This window comes from Equus asinus, chromosome 23, assembly GCF_041296235.1.
Source record: "Equus asinus isolate D_3611 breed Donkey chromosome 23, EquAss-T2T_v2, whole genome shotgun sequence".
Taxonomy (NCBI): Eukaryota; Metazoa; Chordata; class Mammalia; order Perissodactyla; family Equidae; genus Equus; species Equus asinus.
In genome coordinates, this window is record NC_091812.1 from 17,073,133 (window position 1) to 17,092,491 (window position 19,359).

The following is a 19,359-nucleotide window of genomic DNA, read 5'->3' on the forward strand; positions in this document are numbered from 1 at the left end:
TTTCTAGCAGGTCGGTAACTTAGCCCTCACTCGGCCGTTCAATCACTCGCGTTCTCAAACAGCACGAGGCCTCCGGCCCGGGCTGGCCCTGCCCTGTGAGCCCCGGAAGCAGCCGGGCCTCCCAGCCGCGGGCTCCGCGTCTCCCGCGGGGAGCGAGCGGCTGCCTCCCCAGGACCGCCCGGGCTCTCCAAGCCCAGGCGAGGCCGGCCCCGAGCCAGCGCGCCCGCCCCGACCCCACTGCCGACCCCGGCGGGAGCGCGCGGCGGCGGCGGCGGAAGTGGGCGGGGCGGCGCGGCGCGGCGCGCCGCGCGTTTCCGGCGTGCGCGGCGGAGCGCTCGGGCGGGGGCACCGCCGCCTCCCAATCGCGCACAATGAGACAGCGCTGAGCGCCGGAAGTGGGACCGAAGGAAAACACGGAGAGGGAGCCGGGCCGGGACAGGAAGAGGCGGGGGACCGCGGCGGAGGTGGTGAGTGCTCCGAAGCGCCTTCTCCCCGCGGCCCTCCCGGCCTCGCCTCGGGGATGGGTCTCCGGTGGGTGCCCCGGTCTGCAGAGTAGAGGGCGGGCCCGGCCCGGGAGATACGTTGGCTCCGTCCTCCGCCGGCCTCCTCGCCCCGGTTGCGAGGACCTGGGAGCCCACAGGCCGGCGAGGACAGAGCTCTCGGGTTCGAGTCCGCTTCTTCACTTTGTGTCAGACCCTGCGAGACAGGAAAGGAAGGGGTCTGGGTGGGGGCACTCGGCTGGGCCCCCTCGCCGGCCTGGGGGACCCCGGAACCCCATCGGGGAGGCAGGTCACTTCCTGCTTCCTGGTGCCTGCCGTGGCTTGGTGGCCAGGGGTGCAGAGACACCTCCTCTTTCTCCGCCAGCCCCGCACGGGGGAAACTGAGGCAGATCGGGGGTGGGGCAGTCAGATGGGGATCGAAGAGGGAGAATTGCTGTTCGTGTCAAAGCTAAACTTGATTGAGGTTGGAGCATGGGGACTGGGGAGGTTAGCCGGAGTTGTCCCTTGGTCGGAAACCCAGCCCCTTTGGCTGAGCGGAGCTTTGGTCGGGAGCCCAGCCCCTCCGTAGCCCAAGCGATCGAAGCCTGTGTTCTGAACATCTGAACAGTGGTGGTGAGAGGAGCCGAGGCCCCGGGAGACGGAGAAGGGACGGAAAAGTGAAGTTGGAAGGAGGTGTTCCACGTTCGCAGAAAGTTTGTTACTTTGTATAACACTTAAAAGTAATTGCCAACTTTTTTTAAAAAAGACTAACAGTATAGACTTGGGATGAGGTTTGTTTTTTTGAAGAGGCGCATTTTTGTTATGCAGTTAAAGTCATCCAACTTGGTATGAGTAACATTTGTTAAACTACAGTTCTCTAGACTATAGGGAGCTTCCCTTAGTCATAGACTTAATCTTCACGTTAAATAGTACTAACTTTCATGAAGAATATTATAGGACTACCCACCTAACTTCTGGTGTAATGCACTGGTTATTGGAATGTAATGGAAATTAGCAAGAGTTTCTTACAGGTTTTTGAGCATCTGCGCAATAAATGGGTGGTATTTTGTATACTTGATATGTTATCTTGTTATAATTTGACATTTCCCCAAAATGCCTTCTTGCAGGTACAAAGTAAGAAAATTGAAGTCAAAGACCATGGGAGATGCAGTGAAACCTTATTTTATGAAGCGTGCTAAAGACCGAGGGAATATAGATGATGAAGATTTCAGAAGGGGTCACCCCCAGCAAGATTATTTAACAATGGATGATTATGCTAAAGGCCACAGCAGTAAAATGGAAAAAGGCCTTCCAAAAAAAAAAATATCACCAGGAAACTATGGGAATACCCCCAGAAAAGGACCATATGCTGTTTCCAGCAATCCATATGCATTTAAAAACCCAATTTATAGTCAACCTGCTTGGATAAATGACAACCACAAAGATCAGAGTAAGAGATGGCTATCTGATGAACTTGCTGGTAATTCGGACAGTTGGAGAGAATTCAAACCTGGACCTAGAATTCCTATTATAAACCGACCAAGAAAAGACTTGTTTCAAGAAAGTGAAGATGGATATAGGTGGCAAGATGGAAGAGGCTGCAGAACTGTAAGACGATTATTTCATAAAGAACTGACAAGCCTAGAAACCATGTCAGAAATGGAAACAGGAAGCCCTGGTAATGTGTTCCAACTTGTCAAGTTACAACCTCGAAGTCAGCAATGTCTTTTCTCTTTCATCTGAATTTTATTATTTTCAGGAGTGCAGTTCCAGTTTTTCGTAGTTTCTGCTTATTTAATGTGATTATTTTAAGGGGTGTAATCATGATATTTGGGCAACTTCAACACATTGCGTATATGGGTCCCTTTAAAAGTGTACTTTGTCACAAGGCTCATTTTACTTTAGTCAACATATTTCCTGTTGGTGCTTTTTACAGAAGAGGGTGGTCATAATTCCCCTGGGGACTATCATATAATTTCTGAGTGGTGTATATATATTTTCTAAATTATTGTCATTTTGTATTTGAATAAGGAACGTGTCCCTAACATAAATGACAGAATAAAGGTAAGAAAAAAAAAATCTTATTCGATGTAAAAACACAATATAGACTGCATATATCTCCTGCCACACCAGGAGGTATGTTCTTTGGGGTGGAGCATTGATCCCCAGAGGAAAGTAATCCAAGGTTTTTTCTCAAAAGTGAGCTTGGCAAACAGGTTGAGAAACATTAAGTTTAGAAAATCAGAAATACAGTTAAAAGCTTTGCTTTTTAGTTCTAGTAAAACCAAAATCCATTCTAAGTGCCCTATGTGCTTGATAATAATTGCCCCAAAGTGAGTATTCATACATTTGTCTAAAAGGTGAATGGTAGATTTTGTCCTTGTAGCAATGATTTCTATAAACAGGAAAATTATTTTTATCTAATGGACAACATTTACTGAAATGAAATAAAGTCATTATTTTGAAGGAAAAGATAAAACAATAATATTTAGTCTGAAAATGCAAATTATGCTTGGTAAATTATACTTGGAAAAATGGGCTTTTAAGTTTATTGGCTGTAAGCCTTTTTTAGTGGCCATATAGGATGGGTTGCAAACTAGCCAGCACTTTTCCAGTTTTTTTAATTTAAATGCATTTAAGGCCCCTTTCCTTTTTGTCATCTCACAGCAGCCAGTTATATTGTATATGTATTACTAGTAAGGCATTTGAATTTGTGACCTGGGCATTTAGAATACTTAATAGGGAAAATGTTGTTTTATCTTTAGAGGGTCTTATGAAAGTATTAAATGGAAGAAAAGGTGCTGTTTTATGTTTTTTAAGATAGGAAAAGCAAGAGAAAATGCTTTGTATCAAATAGCTGAAACAGAATGAGGTGTTATAAAGGAATTAAATAGGGAGAGAGAAAACTTTAGCTCCTAAATCTTTGAGCTAGAAAGAACTTGAAGGAATTGTCTGATGCAGTGCCGTGTCCTGATGTATCAAAAGTAGAATCTCGATTTTACACGGCAGGCAGCTGTGGCTCAGAGGGGTTAAATACATCCAGACTTATTTGTGCAGAGTGGTAGATGAGGAAGTGGAACTAAAATCGTGTCCTGTGCTGCTCTGGCCATTAACTCAGCTTTTCTGGAGCTGGAATCTGACAGAGGGGAAACTGAACACATATTGATAATTTCTGGTGTTTTGATTTGTGTTTTTCTTTTTAAAAGTTTGTGTATATTTAAGTATTTCTGTATTACTGTGTCCAGGTGGGACATGGACGTTTTAATTTAGTTACCAATAGTTAGTCTTTAAGAAAAGAAAGGATCTTGAGCAGCATTATAAAAAGATTTACAGATCAGAAGTTTGCAATCAGACAGATATTAAAAGGAACTGTTTACAGACCAAAACCTCTTATCTATATTCTTGTTTCATCTTAAAAGCAACTAAAGAATTGTTTTTGTGCATGTGAACAAGAAGTACATTTTTAATATTTTTTTTTCTCAAAGGCAATCCAAAAGCTCCCATGTTTTCTCTATGTGAAATACAGGTGTGTCCTTTCACAATCACTAAATGAAGAATTGTTCAGCTTCTCTCCCTTGGGAAGTCTTCATAAGGGAAATATTAAGCTTTGATATAACATTGCTTACTACAGAGAGAAATTCAGTTTAAAGTATAAACTTTGCACTTCACTCAGAGGATCCTAAAAAGGATCTCATTTAAAAGGACCGAAATTTTCCTTGAATCAAAATTGTCTTAATAAGGAAGGATCTTATTAAATGATGTGAGAAGACATAAAGAAAAACATCTTAGAGTTGTTTTTTAATACTAACTTCCTATTTTTAGTTCTACGTTACCATAAAAACAGCAAGGAGTTATTTGTGCTCTTTGGAGGGAAATTGAAGTCACAAGAAAATGACGGCAAATATAGTTATATTGAGAAACCTTTGTGATCAAGAGAGAGGAGAGGTTAAAAAAACTTTGGTTCTGTATCAATTACTGTTTTGTGAACTAATACGGACTTTGCTAATGGGTTTTGCACATATTAGTGTAAATCACTAATGAGCATTTGCCTAGGTAAGGAACTTCTGTCATGAACACTGAAGTCACGCAGTTGTTTAGAGTACGTGATGATAAACAAATTAAATGAGAATACACACACCTGTAAGTGAAAAGAAGTGCTTATCTCAAAAGTTTGTGCACACCAAAAGTACTGCCCTTAAAAGATTGTGATAATTTAACTGGGAGTAAGGAGAATGTTAAAAAGCAAGTATTAAAGTAGCCTCGTTTTCTATTCAAGTGACTACTTACCTTTTAGTGCTTTGGTCCATTTTGATTGCTTTTTCTTGAAAAGACTGTATTTGTCCTTGTAGTTATTTATTATGTTCTACTTGCCACTCTTGTAGTATAGAAGCTGTTTGCAGAATTTCATTATATTCTTCTTACAGTAGTTTGAGCATAGTGCTTGCTGCTTTTCCTTTAGAGCTGTTGGCAATAGGTTTTTTTAAGTTAGATGTTCCCTACCTCCCTTTTCTGACACAGAATTTGTTTCAATCAACTGCTTCATTGTAACTGCTGGACAAGTAATGAGTTCCACTGAAAACTTGACATAGGAATCGCCTCAGGCAGGCCGTTTCAGTAGGTTTATATTTTCAAAGATTAATTTTGGATAAGTCATTTTAAACTATTCAATCCATTTATCACAGTTTTATTGGGGAAATAAATTTTATATTAATCTTATGTGTTGGTGATAGCTTCATTTTCAGAACTTGATAGAAGTTAGCAAAGCTATTTAAAACAGTTTTTTGTAATTCAGTTCAATCCCACAATCATCTTCAGTTTCGCAGGTTGAAAAGTTAAAAGTTAAAAAAAAGTAACAAATTTATTAGTAGAACAGCAGAGTTCATAAACAAATGATTTAGTCTATATTTGTAGATAACTTTTATTTCAATGCTAATTGGTTTTTTTCTTTGAAATGTACTCAGTGTACAGGCCATTCAAAGAAGCTAAAATGAAAGTAAAGATAAAATGAAAAATAGCTGTCCTCAGTAAACAAACTTTTGCCTTGGACTTCTTGCTATTAATGTGGAGCCAGGGCCCAATTATGTGAAGGCTCAATTTACAACTAAATGATGGATTTTCCCTCCAGATGATAGTGGTGTTGATTTCTGAGTTCTCTGGAGGTATATTGTTGTCTTTACCCTATTGAGCTTGTCCACTTATAAAAAAATGAAAGCAAGTGTAGATAGTTTCATTAGAATAACGGGTATACTAGAATATATTAGATGCATGTGTATTATGATGTATTAGGTATATTGGAATTAAACAGAGGATCATTTTTACTGTTGCTTGAGTATGCTAAGCAGGATACCAGGAAGAGATAATTATAAAATCATACTGTATGATTGAAGTAGAATTCTTTTTAAGTTTTCCAAAAAGATGATTTCTGTGGGTTGATGTATCCAGATGAGGTGCTTTCTGAGTATTCAAGCATTTGATCCATGGAAGAGCTGTACCTTTCCGTCTGCTCTGTATTCACATGTCATTCAGATGTCACATGGTTTCATTATGAAATATATAAGTTCTGCTTGTTACTCAGGAGTGATATTATTCAATATCAGCATTGATATTTCCCCCCAACTTAAGAAAACAAGAAGCAGAGGTCCAGACCTAGGAAGCCACGGAGGACCAGAAATGAGGAAAATGAGCAGGACGGAGACCTGGAAGGCCCTGTGGTCGATGAATCTGCGCTTTCGACCAAGGAGCTCCTGGGCTTACAGCAGGCCGAGGAGCGGCTGAAGAGAGACTGCATTGACAGGCTGAAAAGGGTAACATCTTCCTACATATTTATTTGTTAATGAGAGTTCTTATTTTGGTTTAAACTTTGGTAGTAATTGAGAATATGTTCTTTCATAAATTAGGTATCCTACTTTGGTTATTAGTATTTAAACACTACAAGTTAAAAATGATAGTTTGATTTAATAGAGTTACTTAAATTAAAATGACTATTAGGGTAGTGATAAAGAGTGACAGTAATATATTAACAGTTTTAAAAGTGAAGGGGAAATCATCTTCTGGCTAATTTTTGTTTACGTGCGTTTTTGAAGATACGTATGTCTGTCTCTTAAATCTCCTCAAATTATAGAAGCCAAGAAACTACCCTACAGCAAAGTACACCTGCAAACTTTGTGATGTTTTAATTGAATCCATTGCATTTGCCCATAAGCATATCAAAGAGAAGAGGCACAAGAAAAATATCAAGGTAAGTTTAATGTAAGCCAAACAAGTATGTTTACTTGTCAGTTGTTATTACTTGTCATCTTTGTGACTTTCTTCTCCTTAAGGCTATAATATTAAGAACTTTAATACTTATATTATTGAATTTATTTTGGCCAATTTACTTTGTCCTGGTCAGTTATGTTTTGCTGGTCAGTCTTGTGAATTTCCTTGAGAAAAGTATCAGGATAAATGAAGTCATTGATAGGACCTAGGGATATGTCCTTATGCCAGTAATAATAAAGCAAGTGATTTGTGGTTGCTGTTTTTAATGCTCTTTCCTTGCACTTTCTCCTTATTTTTGCCTTCCTTCCGTTATCACTGTTATGTGCATAAAGAAGTGTGTTTATGTTTGATAAGATGAAGACTAACACAGCTAAGGCAAGAGGGAGGGTTAAGAAAAATATTCAGAATATTCTACAGGGTGTTGTCTCAGTGAACGGCCGAAGGTAAAAATGGTGTGAGTCATTTTTAATCTCAATATTGATCTTAAAAGGAGAAGCAGGAGGAAGAGTTGCTCACTACGTTACCCCCGCCTACACCCTCCCAGATAAATGCAGTTGGTATTGCCATTGAGAAAGTGGTGCAGGAGTTTGGCTTACACAATGAGAACTTGGAACAGAGACTAGAAATTAAACGTATCATGGAAAATGTGTTCCAACACAAGTTACCAGGTATTTTCTAGATTTGTTTTTCTATTTAGTTACCTAAAAGTACCTCATCCATTTGTCCTGCCAGTCAGAATTTTCACCTAATAGAAATTGATTTGCTACATCCTGAAGCTCTTAATTTTGTGTGTGTTTTGGCTTTTCCAGGCTTCCCCCAAGGTAACAAAGACTTCTACATGCATTGTCGTTAAACCTGTCTTTCTTAGGAATTTCATTTTGTGCATGTACTTTAAGTTAAGTGCCCGATATTATTGGGGCACTATGGGACTCTGTGTGTATATTTATTTACCTTTCTACCTGTTTAAATTGAGACAATATTTTGAGTTAAAAAAAGAGAAGTATCCTAGAGTCAGTTTCAGGTTATCTGTGTCCAAAATAGGTTCTGTTTAACCACACTTAACAGAATTGCAGCATCTCAAACGAGCTTTGAAAACAAATTTTGAATAGATTTTGTGTACTGTTGAATTGATTTTCCAAGTTATGTCTGTGGCGTCATGGAAAACTATTTTTTAGAAAGCTCCGCAAGTAATTCTGATCCACAGCTAGGGTTGGAAGCACTTTTTAAATTTATCACTGTATCACCCATGCAACTACTTGTTCTACTGAAAGATCATTCATACAGGATATCACTCATATATACTTTATAAAAATAAAGGATGAGAGTCTGCTCATTTCATTAATAGATCTCTCATTCTTGATGTTGTACACAAGTTCCTAAAAAGTCATTTGTAATTTCAGTGATCTTTGCTATAGAGATCCATCGTCAAATTGAATGTGCTTTGTCATGGAAAACTGTTAAAACCCAAAGAAATCACTTGACTTAACAAACCTAAAAAAAAAGAATACCCAAGTCACCTGATGAGAAGGGATAATTTTTTGGCACAATAGTAGTAAAACGTTGGGGGAAAAATGCCGTTAATAAATATAGGCAATACATACACACACACATCTTCCTCTGAAGAGTGGATCACTTGCGGCCTAGCATTCTAAATTATATCAGTGATGTTATAATCATTTTTCAAAAGTTTTCCTGGAGGGATTAGGTTATGTTAAATCCTTTTTGTTCATAATGTAATGAGTATTCATATTGAAAAGTAACTTTATGCTGAAGGACATTTTTATGATTATTATTTTACTGGAACGTCTTTATAGTAAACTATGCCTGTGTGTGCTTTCTAAAAGGTGAAATGTGTGCATTAACTCTTTAGTATACTATCAAGTTTATAAATGTAAAACAAACTTTAGGTATCCCTTTTCAGTTTGCACATTTGGAAAATCACTGCAAATGGTATTTTCTACCAAAAATGTGAAATTATAATGTAGGAATTTTTTTAACATGTTTTGCAACTGACGTGAAAGGAGCGACTCTTAAGCTAAATGGCAGTAAGGGCAGCCGTCCCTGTTAAATAAAGTGAGGGTAAGAGCAGAGTCACCTGTTGCTGTCTTTCCATGATGCCAGCCTTGAAAACTCTTTTGCTGTTGTGTAGCTTTAGTTGATGGTTCCGTTTCTGAAATAGCAGTGTTTTGTTATAACTTAGAAAAATTTTACTTTATTAATGACTTTTATTTAATTTTTTTTAGATTGTTCTCTGAGATTGTATGGGTCATCCTGTAGCAGATTGGGTTTCAAAAGTTCAGATGTAAACATTGACATTCAGTTCCCAGCCATTGTAAGTACAAAACGAAATGCTTGAATTTTCAATGTAGTATGGAAATTCTTTTTTTCAAGTGTGAGCTACATGTGAATATATTTTAGATATTTGAAGACAGTTTAAGTGTAATAGTGGCAACTTTTTTTTCTAAAATTTCTGTTTTTATGTTCTTCTGCCTGCCTTCAATTTTAGAGCATTTCTTTTAATACTCTACAGATTTTCATACTTACTTCACTCTACAGATCTTTCATGCTTACTTCAAACACTGGTTTTCTAACCATGTGAATCTAACGGGGCTATTTAGGTTCTGTTAATTTGAAAAGATTAAATTATCTTGGTAAAGTCAACTTTCCAATGGCGGGAAAGCATTTCAGATTTTAAACAGTGTAGACATGTAGACATTTATGACCTGAAAACTTAATTCGCTCCTCAGTGTCCTCTCTTATACAGCTACTTTGTTAAAATAATTATACCTTTAAAGAACCACACCTAACCTAGATTTCTGGTTTAAGCATGATTCAGAAGCACATTGATGAGTCAGAATTTTAAAACTGGAAGGCACTTTAGTAGATTATCCATTTATCTACTGGTGGTTCCCACAGGCCAGCTTGCAGGTAGTTTATGCCTATTTACCTGGGTTGCTGGTTGAAAATACAGATTCCTGGGCTCCAGCCCCGGATGTTCTATTTGGCAGCCAGTCATTCCTTGCCATTCCTGACTGCTGTAGCTACATGGTCAGCTGACCAATAGATTTTACTATTCTTTTAACCTTAAATTTTGAGTAGTAATTTACAAGCATAGCAGTTATTTTGATCTCATGCCATTCATTCATTTAGCAAATATTCTCTGAGTCCCTGTCATATGCCAGGCACTGTACTAGATTCTAGAGGACGGGACAGGAACTCATACCTAGTGAAGGAGATATGTACATGTATATAATTAATTATAATGAGAGCTATGCATGGAAACAAGGTTCTGTGGCAGAAAACAACAAGAGATGCACAGATACAGGAGTCATGAAATTCCCTTTGAAGAGATCACATTTAGGCTGAGCTTTAAAAGATGAAAAGAGGGGCCAGAGTAAAGGGGGTTAAAAGAGTGTTTCAGGCAGAGGGAACAGCATTTGCAAACACCCTAAATCAGTAAGGAGCTTGACGTGTCCAAGCAGCTACAAAGAGGAGTCTGTAGCTGTGGTGAAGGGACCAAGAGGAAGAAGAGCATAAGCTTAGGATGGAGAGGTAGGCTGGGGCCCAACATGCAGCCTCTTGTATGCCATCATGAGGAATTTCACTTTGACCTAAGGACTTTAAGAAGCCATTGAGAGTTTTAAGGAGAGGCATGACTAGATCAAATTCGTGATTTTAAATGGTTTTGGCTCCCGTGTGGAGCCAGGATTGGAGAAAGGCAAAGCTAAAGCCCAAGACAAGTAAGCTGTCTGTTGAAGTAGTCTGAGAGAGTGAGAGGTAATATTGTTAACAGTTTGGCAGCTTCTCACCACAACTTTGAGATCGCGGAGAGACTGATGACCTCAGGGATTGGTTAATCAGGAGTTGGCTGTGTAGCAGCTCTTTTGCCCACACTCACCCTTGTGGCACTCGTCTCTCTCTGACTGACATGCGCACACAGCGTAATGATCAGTTTCTTTCCTCTGGGAGCAGTGTGCTTTCTGATTTGGAAAGGAATTTGGATAACTCCAGATAACTGTGTATTATCTCAGCGAAGCAGAAGTACTTACAGATTGTTTGATGTATTCATTGATTTCTTTCCTAGATGTCTCAGCCGGATGTTCTCTTACTTGTTCAAGAATGCTTAAAGAACAGTGGTAAGGCCAAATTCTTTTCTACAATTTGCTCTTAAATTTTTCTTTTGTCTGTAATTTGAATACATCTTATTTCTCAAACTGTGAAAGTAGGAAGTCATGTTTTTAAAATTATTTATATGTGTAACATCCAAACAAAAACCAAAAGCAAATGCCCATGAATTATTAGCAAGTCAGAGTCCTGTTAGTTGTTCTACTATGCAGAATAACCATTCTACAAGTAAAGCCTTTAGCTTGATGATAATGGCACAGTTTATAAAAATTAAATGAATCCTAGACTTAAAAGATGCAAAATATGTAAAATTTACTCTTAGAGGTAAAGCTAAACCTCTACTGAAACAGAAAGAGGTAAAGATAATCTACTTTATTCAATGGTTTAAATTAATTCTTTACAAATGGTGCGTAGATGTGACCCAACCCTGATTAATGAATCAACAAATAGTAGTTCTCAGTGAGCTTTATCAGTTGTCCAGAGTAATATCCAATTGGGGGGTTTTGGCTTTCTGTGCTTTCCTTAGGCCTCGTCAAAGTGACTCACCCCTTGAATTAGTTTTTCCCATCCTTCTTGTTTCGGTTGAATAAAACATTTAGACTTATCTTCTTACTTCAGTCAATATGTATTTTGACCCTGAACATTTCAGTAGTTTTTACAGCAATTTTGTTTTTGAATGTCCTATCCATATTTCTAATTGTTATCCACATAATATTGAAATATTCTCATTTAATAATGGAGTCATTTCTAATTCAACATTAATTTTGCAAAACAAGGGTTTAAATTAATGTGATTACTTAATGCTTGCGTATAATACTTTTATCCTTTGCAAGTCATCTCAGAGCTTTATTTAGCAGGGTCTTTCCAAAGGCCAGACAGATAAGTGACAACTAGTATTTGTACTTGATCTAACTCTCTTGTAAAGGTTTAATTAACTTACTTAATATTATTTTCTTCTTTCCTCAGACTCTTTTCTTGATGTTGATGCGGATTTCCATGCGAGGGTGCCAGTGGTGGTGTGCAGAGAAAAGCACAGGTCTCAGTTTCTTTAAGTACTTTACTGAATCTTAATGTCCAGTTTGTAGAATCATAATCTCCTTATGTGGTTAATTTCACAGGCTTGCTACTAGTGTTCTCCCTATACTTTTGGCATTTGATGCAAGAGGAAAAAGTGTTTTATTTTTTAAAAAAATAAAGTTACTTAAGAGGAAAAAATAGAGGAAGGAAGCATTTTGACCCATTTCAACTCAGTAAAAAATACCTTTATCAAGTGGTCACTTGCTCCGATCACCTTTATTTGCCATCCTTTTTAGCAGCATTTCTAGCAGTGCTGAACAGCAGTTAGTGTGACTTGGCTCGTGTCCTCCACCTGGGAGCATTGCCGTCTGCACTGTGAATGGATGGTGTGTAGGCTGCAATGATTCTGCATTAGGCACACTCCCCCAGCTCTTGGGAAAACACTCTTTTACTCTTACAAAGATGAATTCATGCTCCCAAATGAAACATTTTACAGTATTTTCTTTATTTGCATTTCGCCTCAAACATAGTTTCAATATATGAAAATAGAAAGTTTCAGTTCTGGAAAAGTAAAGTTTAGTCAGAAAATAGCTGCCCTTTTTTTAAAATCCAGTTTCTTTACTGACCTTTAAAGATTTAGTGAGTTTTTTACTTTATTTTCATTTTTAAAGTATTATCAGTGTAAATTAGTTGTTGGCATAGAAGATACCTAATACCTGTATATAACACTACTTATTTTCCTCTTTTTCTTTCCCATCCTCACCCCTTACCCCTACCAGTGGTCTTCTTTGCAAAGTGAGTGCAGGAAATGAAAATGCTTGTCTCACAACGAATCATTTAACTGCCCTTGGAAAGCTAGAATCAAGGCTGGTTCCTTTGGTGATTGCATTTAGGTACTGGGCAAAGGTGGGTTTGAGTTCTTTAAATGTGTGAATACTCTCTGTATGCATAAGCAGTGGGCTTTGATTTTCACATGGTTAATTTAACCTGAAACATTAGGATGCCTGTTTATCAAGTCGTCCATAGACTAGGCGTCTGAGTACTGGAACAGAAATTTTAATGTGTACAGAAAGGAAAATTCACTGTTTCTGTTTCATTATAACGGTGTTACTCAGAGATCAAAATGATTTATAGTGCTTATTAAAAATCAGATTTGTGGGTCAAATACCAGAGGACATGGCCCAAGAATTTACATTTACAACTAGTTTCCTGAGGTGATTCTTAGGCACAGGAAAGTTTGAGATAAAGCTTCTTATACCTTTTCCAATAATATGCCCAGAGACTCAGAAAAATGAAAACCACTATCTGATCTTGCCTACTTTTCTATAATGTCTTAAATGTAGTATCCCTTTGCCCTAAAATGTAAGGTCTTGTCATGATTATTTAGATTATTAATTTTTTAGATAATTATTTAGATAATTGAGATTCTGTATAGGTGCTTTACAGAGAAAAGCCAAAGCTTTACTGATTAAGATATGGCAATAGCAATATGTAGTTCCTTTTGCTTGGGTCCAGGATGAACAGAGAGAATGCCCCGCTCTTAACTCGGTGAATAGATAATTACAATATGCCGTACTTTGAAAGCTGCCTCCTGCTTCATCACTAAATAGGCCATGCTTTTTAAGTTATTTCTCTTAGTGCTGGTGAACTTGCCCTAATCGCTTGTGATCAAAGCATGCATTTTCAAGGAAGGAGGTTAGGATGAGGGAACCATTAAACTGAGCAAAGCCAGTAGTTGGCTTACACTTGGGATCAAGCCTTCATTTTGACTTCTTTAACAAGTGTTTTACCCAAGGGAATGGATTTACCATGGATGTCAAAAAATGAAATAATAAGGGCCAGCCCAGTGGTGTAGTGGTTAGGTTCGTGCACTCCACTGTGGCAGCCTGGGGTTTGTGGGTTCAGATCCCAAGCACAGACCTGCACACCACTCATCAAGCCATGCTGTGGCAGCATCCCACATACAAAAGAGAGGAAGATTGGCACAGATGTTAGCTTAGGGACAATCTTCCTCACCAAAAAAAAAGAAGAAGAAGAAGAAGAAAGAAATAGCAAGTATTGTTTCAGGGCCCTCCATGAGTAAGTTTAGTTAACAAGATTAAAAATGTGAAATCAAAGCTGCTCCTCAAAACCGCAATATGTGGTTCCTCCAAAACTGTAAGGAAGTCTTGTATTTTGTCACTGTGGTGGTTTGTGCTGAGGAGGAAATCATGTAATAACATGGAAATGAAGTTACAAGTTTTAGACCAAGTTGTTTGAATGACAAGTTGGTACGAAAGAATACTTATCCTCTTTTCTCTCATTTGTAGCTTTGCAGTATAGATCGCCCTGAAGAAGGAGGTTTGCCACCTTATGTGTTTGCTCTGATGGCCGTTTTCTTTCTTCAACAGAGGAAGGAACCCCTTCTGCCTGTTTATCTAGGATCATGGGTATAAAACTTATTTTGCTTATATATCAGATATTGATTTTATTATAGGGCCACAATCCTTTACACATAATGTGAAAATCTAAAAACCTAAGCAGAACTGACCTGCATTTATTTCTCCTACTAGTGTGAATATTCATACCTTTCACTGTGAAAATATTAATTTATTTGATTACAAGATGCTGCCTGGTACTCTTCTAGGAATATTATTACTTTTCTAAACTGAAAAAACTCTTAATTTGTGGAACATGATCCTGAGGGTTTCAAATGAGAATGTGAACCTGTATTAAATTTGTCACTTGGCACACACTTTTTTGGGTACAGTTTATAATTTGATGCTTGAATTTATATATCACCCCCGGACAGACTGTAGGAAGCATTTGGTTCACTGTAACTTACTTTGTGTTTCTAGTCTTCAGTTCTCTTTATTCCCCATTTGCTGTGAAACAAAAGAAAATGTAAGCATTCAGATTGCTCCCTATACCATAAGATGCAGAACTTAGTACACTGTCACCTGTAGAATATATTTTTGGTGTTATCTTTAAGATGAATTAGGCTTCAGTAATGTGACCACTCTTTCTTTTGTATAAAGTTGAGTTGATTTCTTCAAATAATGAGATTTAATAAGACGCCATCTCAAAGTCACCACATTCTCATCCTCTTGGAAACCTCACTTTTAATCCCCAGGTGTTTATCTTGATAAAATCTTATGTGTACATTTAGTTTGTAGAAAGGCTTTTTAGTTGGTGAAAAGCTTACTTTGGCACATTTGATATTTTAACTCCCTTTCTTCTTACTGTACACGGGATTCTCATCGTTAAGAGAGTATGTTCTAGAGCAGTCTTTCTTCACTATGGGTACATATCAAGGAAATACAATTATAGGGGATTTTTTCTTCATACTTAATAGGTTGAGAGTTAAGCAGAGACCTTTACCTGCCAGGCCCTGGGAGTAACGACTAGGGCAGAATAAGCCCCTTAGAGAATCTGTCCTGGCGTAAGGGGTTGCAGTCTGCTGTGTGTCTCAGTTGTCTAAAGGGAGCTCTCTCTATGCTTGTGGTGCTGAAATGAAAGAATTCAGGCCCGGAGAAGATATCTGCTAGACCCCTCTCCTGGTGGAAACAAGAGTGAGATAACGAAGTCAGCCCTTGGTTGATAAATAACCCTTCCTCTTGGACCCAAGTAGGCAGCTGTGAAAGCCTTGCAAGTTTGCCTTTCACTTCGATCCAAGAGAGACAAGAGTGTAGGGTGGAACCCCGCCAGGTGGACTCCTATGCCCAGAAGGTCCCCAGAAGTGGTCGGATGTGTAGTCATGCTCACCACCATCTTAGTGAGATCTGCCTTTTCTTCTGTCCTGATCACCTCTGGTTAGTCATCTGTCATTGACGTGAGGCTGCAGGAAAAAAGGCATTTCTATTCTGGTGATGAGATTCTCCTCAGGATTTGCTTAGAGTTGTATGAATACTCTTTTCTGTGGCCCATGCATTATTTCCTTAGCAGTGATACTGGAAATTCTCTAAAGTGACACTGAATTTGATTTTGATTATACCGTTTATTTAAGATTTAATGACAAAAACAGATATGTGGTGGCCAAACACTGGGTTGAATTCTATGAATCAAATAAGGGAAATTCTGCTGCCTAAACCAAAATGATCTGCAGTTTTCAGCATTTAAAATGGAGCAGGCATCGATGTGGTGGCTTCTGCCAGAGTCTTAGTCAAAAATGTAAAGCAAGTAAGGGGAAAGGAATTAATATTTATTCAGTACTTTATTCATGCCAGGTATTTTATATCCATTATTTCTGCAGAAAATTCATTGAAGACTTTAAAATCATGTGTATGAAAGTATCTAAACTGTCAGTTCTTTTGCAATCTTAAAGCACTGTGTATGTTAGTCATTGTATTAGGCCCTGAAGGGAAATCACAGATGAACGAGGCTGAATTCTCTGTTGAGAAGTTTAGCGTATCACACCTCTGTGCTCTAATCTGTCTTTCAGGAATCTTTTGGCCATTCCTTTCCAGCCTACTCAGATCTGTTCCGTGTTGGAGACTGTCCTCTCTGACCTTTTATTCCCAATTGAAATTCCCATTTTATTGTCATTAGACCTTGATATGATTAAAGTTAATCATGGTGAATTGTGAATGATGAAGAGGTTTAACCCTGTCTTAGCATCTTTTATCCCCTACAACAAATTTTACTAGTTTCCTAATAGATATTATTTGGAATCTGCTTTATTTTGGATTATATAAACTCAACCTTTAGCAAACAGTTATTTACACTTTAAAGATGCCAGATATTATAATAGAAAGAACAGTAGTTTTAAAGTTTGGCAGCCATGAGATTCATCCAGGTTTTGCCACTTAATATCTTATGACCTAGAGTAAGTCATTTAATCTCTGAGCCTCAGTATCCTCATCTGAAAAATTTTGAAATGAGATTATGAATGTAAAGCTCCTGGAACAAGGTCAGAGAACAAGTGTGGTCCTTTTCCCCTTCAATAAAAAGTCAAGTTCCACTTATGGTCTGGAGGCATGGACTCCTAACCAAATGATCCTTCTGGAAACAGCTATAAATTCTCAGAAAAAATAGAAAAAAAATAACAACGTGAAGGTTCTGGAAACCAAACAAATGCAGGCAGACTTTGGAGGGAAGTCAAAACTTGGAGCAAGTGGTCAACACAGAGTGAGTTTTTGTTTTTCTGTGGCTTTACCCTTAAAGTCAACTCTAGTAGAAAAACTGGTCTTCTTTCTGGCCAGAGGAACTAGGGCCACCAGATAATAAGGGGGAAAAAACCCAGAAAGGAAAGATACTGAGAAGTGGAACCCTTAATTGTCTGTGAACTCAGCACATCTCTGACTAACTCCTGAGCCCGTCTGGTTTGTCATGTAAGGGGCTTGGAAGTTGTCACTCCATCCTCACAAAAAGAAAAAAGCTGAATAAACTGAAAATCAACAACCCTTCTTAGCTATATCAGAGAATTGAGGTCGTGGGGAAAACTCCTGCCCCCAAAATTGGAGAGAGAGGTGAAGACAGTGAATTATCACTTGCTAGCATGGAGCCCAGGAGCAGAGTCCTGCCGCTGCGGCCAATATGAGGGTAGGAAGACTTAGACTGTGATTCTAGAGGCTCAGTTTGGACAAACTTAAGAGTGAAAAAAAACAAGGGGGGCCCAGTCTTGGGGGACCCCCAATGGTTTCATCAGTTTTACCTCCAGGAACCCCAACCAGGTTCTCAGGGTGAAGAGGCAAGAAAAATTCCCTCAAGCTTTTGGCAGCATGAGGGGAAAGGTAGCCATTTTGAAATATGCCCAGAGCATTCTGTCCCCCTAAACAAAAGCCTGTCCTCGAGGGACTGTTTTACCAGGGCCTAATCGACCTAGGGGGAGGAAAAATACCCAGCATCATAGGACTACAGATTGGCTTCTCTCCCACACCTTACTGCCACGTCATTCAGGCTCCTGTATACTGGTAGTACAATGGAAAGATGTCGTTTTCAACAAGAAATCTCTTGGGAAACCCAAAGATAGCAGGGAAGACAAAAACAAGACACCAGACAAAGTTTTAGCCTCTTGACATCTACGTCCACAATGAACAGTAAACATAGCCTAACTCCTGGTCAGATAAATAAAACCTCACACTGAAGGCCTATCTGCCTCGGTTCCTTTGACCCAGAACATCATACCCAGCTTCAAGAAAAAAATTACAAGGCATACTAAAAGGCAAAAAACATAGTTTGGAAGAGACAGAGCAAGCATTAGAATGATCAGACCAGGAATTTAAAACAACCAAGATTAATATGTTAAGGGCACATTAATGGACAACATGCAAGAACAGATGGGTAATATAAGCTGAGAGATGCAAACTCTGAGAGGCAAAAGGAAATACTAGAAATAAAAACTATCACAGAAATGAAGAATGCCTTTGATGGATTCATCAGTAGACTGGACACAGCTGGGGAAAGAGTCAGTGAGCTTTATTCAGTAGAAATTTCCCAAACTGAAAAGCAAAAAGGGAAAAAAGATTGAAAAAGAAATGGAACAGAATTTCTAAGAACTGCAGGACCATTACTAAGGGTTGTAATACATGGATAATGGGAATACCAGAAAGATAAGAAAGAGAAAGGAACAGAAGAGAGATTTGAAGTAATAATAACTGAGAATTTTCTGGAAGTAATGATGCACTTCTAAACCACACATGTGAAACAATCTAAAAACAGTTAAGAGCTAAGTCTTAAAAAACAACCGAGGTTGGAGCCACTGTCCAATGGAGATTTGACAAATCTGCAATTGGTCTAACTGAGTTAATTACGTGTCAAACAAAAGTATCAACAGGTTTTGGAATAACAAAAATCCACAATTTTCATAACACAGTACAATATCATAATATCCATAATGCAATCCAAAATTGCTTAACATACAAAGAGCCAGGAAAATGGGACCCATTCTCAAGGGAAAAGAAATCAACAGATGCTAAACCCAAGATGACCCAGATGCAAGAACTGGCAAAGACTTTAAAGCAGTTATTGCAACTATGCTCCATAAGATAAAGGAAATATACTACAGTAAATGAAGAGAAAGGGACTATCAGCCAGAAAAATAGAAAATGTAAAAAACCAAGTGGAAATTTTAGAAGTGAAAAATGCGTTAATTTAAATAAAAAATTTACTGGATAGGCATCATAGTAGAATGGGGATGGCAGAGGAAAGAGTCAGTGAATGTGAAAATAGTTTAATAGAAACTAGTCTGAAGAAGAGAAAGAAGTTTGAAAAAAAATAACTGAGCCTCAGAGACTTCTGGGACAATTTTCAAAAAAAGTCTAACCTATGGGTAATTTGAGTCCCAGAAAGGAGAGGAAGAAAAGAATGGGACAGGCAATAAAAAACAGGCAGAGACTTCCCAAATTTAATGAAAGACATAAACTTACAGACTAAAGAAGCTGAGCAAACCTCAAGCAAGATGAATTCAACGAGAAGCATGCCTAGCACATCATAGTGAAACTGCTGGCAATCAAAATAAAAGGCAAAACTTAAAAGCAACCGAAGAAACACCTTGCATAAA

General features: G+C 38.5%; 1 protein-coding gene across 12 annotated transcripts in view; it reads left to right on the forward strand.

The window, feature by feature from the left end:
- Positions 1 to 308: 308 nt before the first annotated feature.
- TUT7 (terminal uridylyl transferase 7) overlaps positions 309 to 19,359 on the forward strand; it is a 59,341-nt gene continuing 40,290 nt past the window's right edge. For 4 of the 12 annotated variants that reach the window (XM_014826954.3, XM_070495821.1, XM_070495820.1 and 1 more), the window contains exons 1-10: positions 309 to 467; positions 1,607 to 2,157; positions 6,102 to 6,283; positions 6,601 to 6,717; positions 7,228 to 7,405; positions 8,981 to 9,069; positions 10,822 to 10,873; positions 11,829 to 11,898; positions 12,659 to 12,785; positions 14,189 to 14,308. In XM_014826954.3, coding sequence (XP_014682440.2) covers positions 1,638 to 2,157; positions 6,102 to 6,283; positions 6,601 to 6,717; positions 7,228 to 7,405; positions 8,981 to 9,069; positions 10,822 to 10,873; positions 11,829 to 11,898; positions 12,659 to 12,785; positions 14,189 to 14,308 — 1,455 coding nt within the window. In that variant the 5' untranslated portion in view covers positions 309 to 467; positions 1,607 to 1,637. Of the gene's footprint in view, positions 1,220 to 1,606; positions 2,158 to 6,101; positions 6,284 to 6,600; positions 6,718 to 7,227; positions 7,406 to 8,980; positions 9,070 to 10,821; positions 10,874 to 11,828; positions 11,899 to 12,658; positions 12,786 to 14,188; positions 14,309 to 19,359 lie in introns of all 12 variants that reach the window. The other 8 variants (XM_014826953.3, XM_014826955.3, XM_044756866.2 and 5 more) reach the window with 5 other exon arrangements.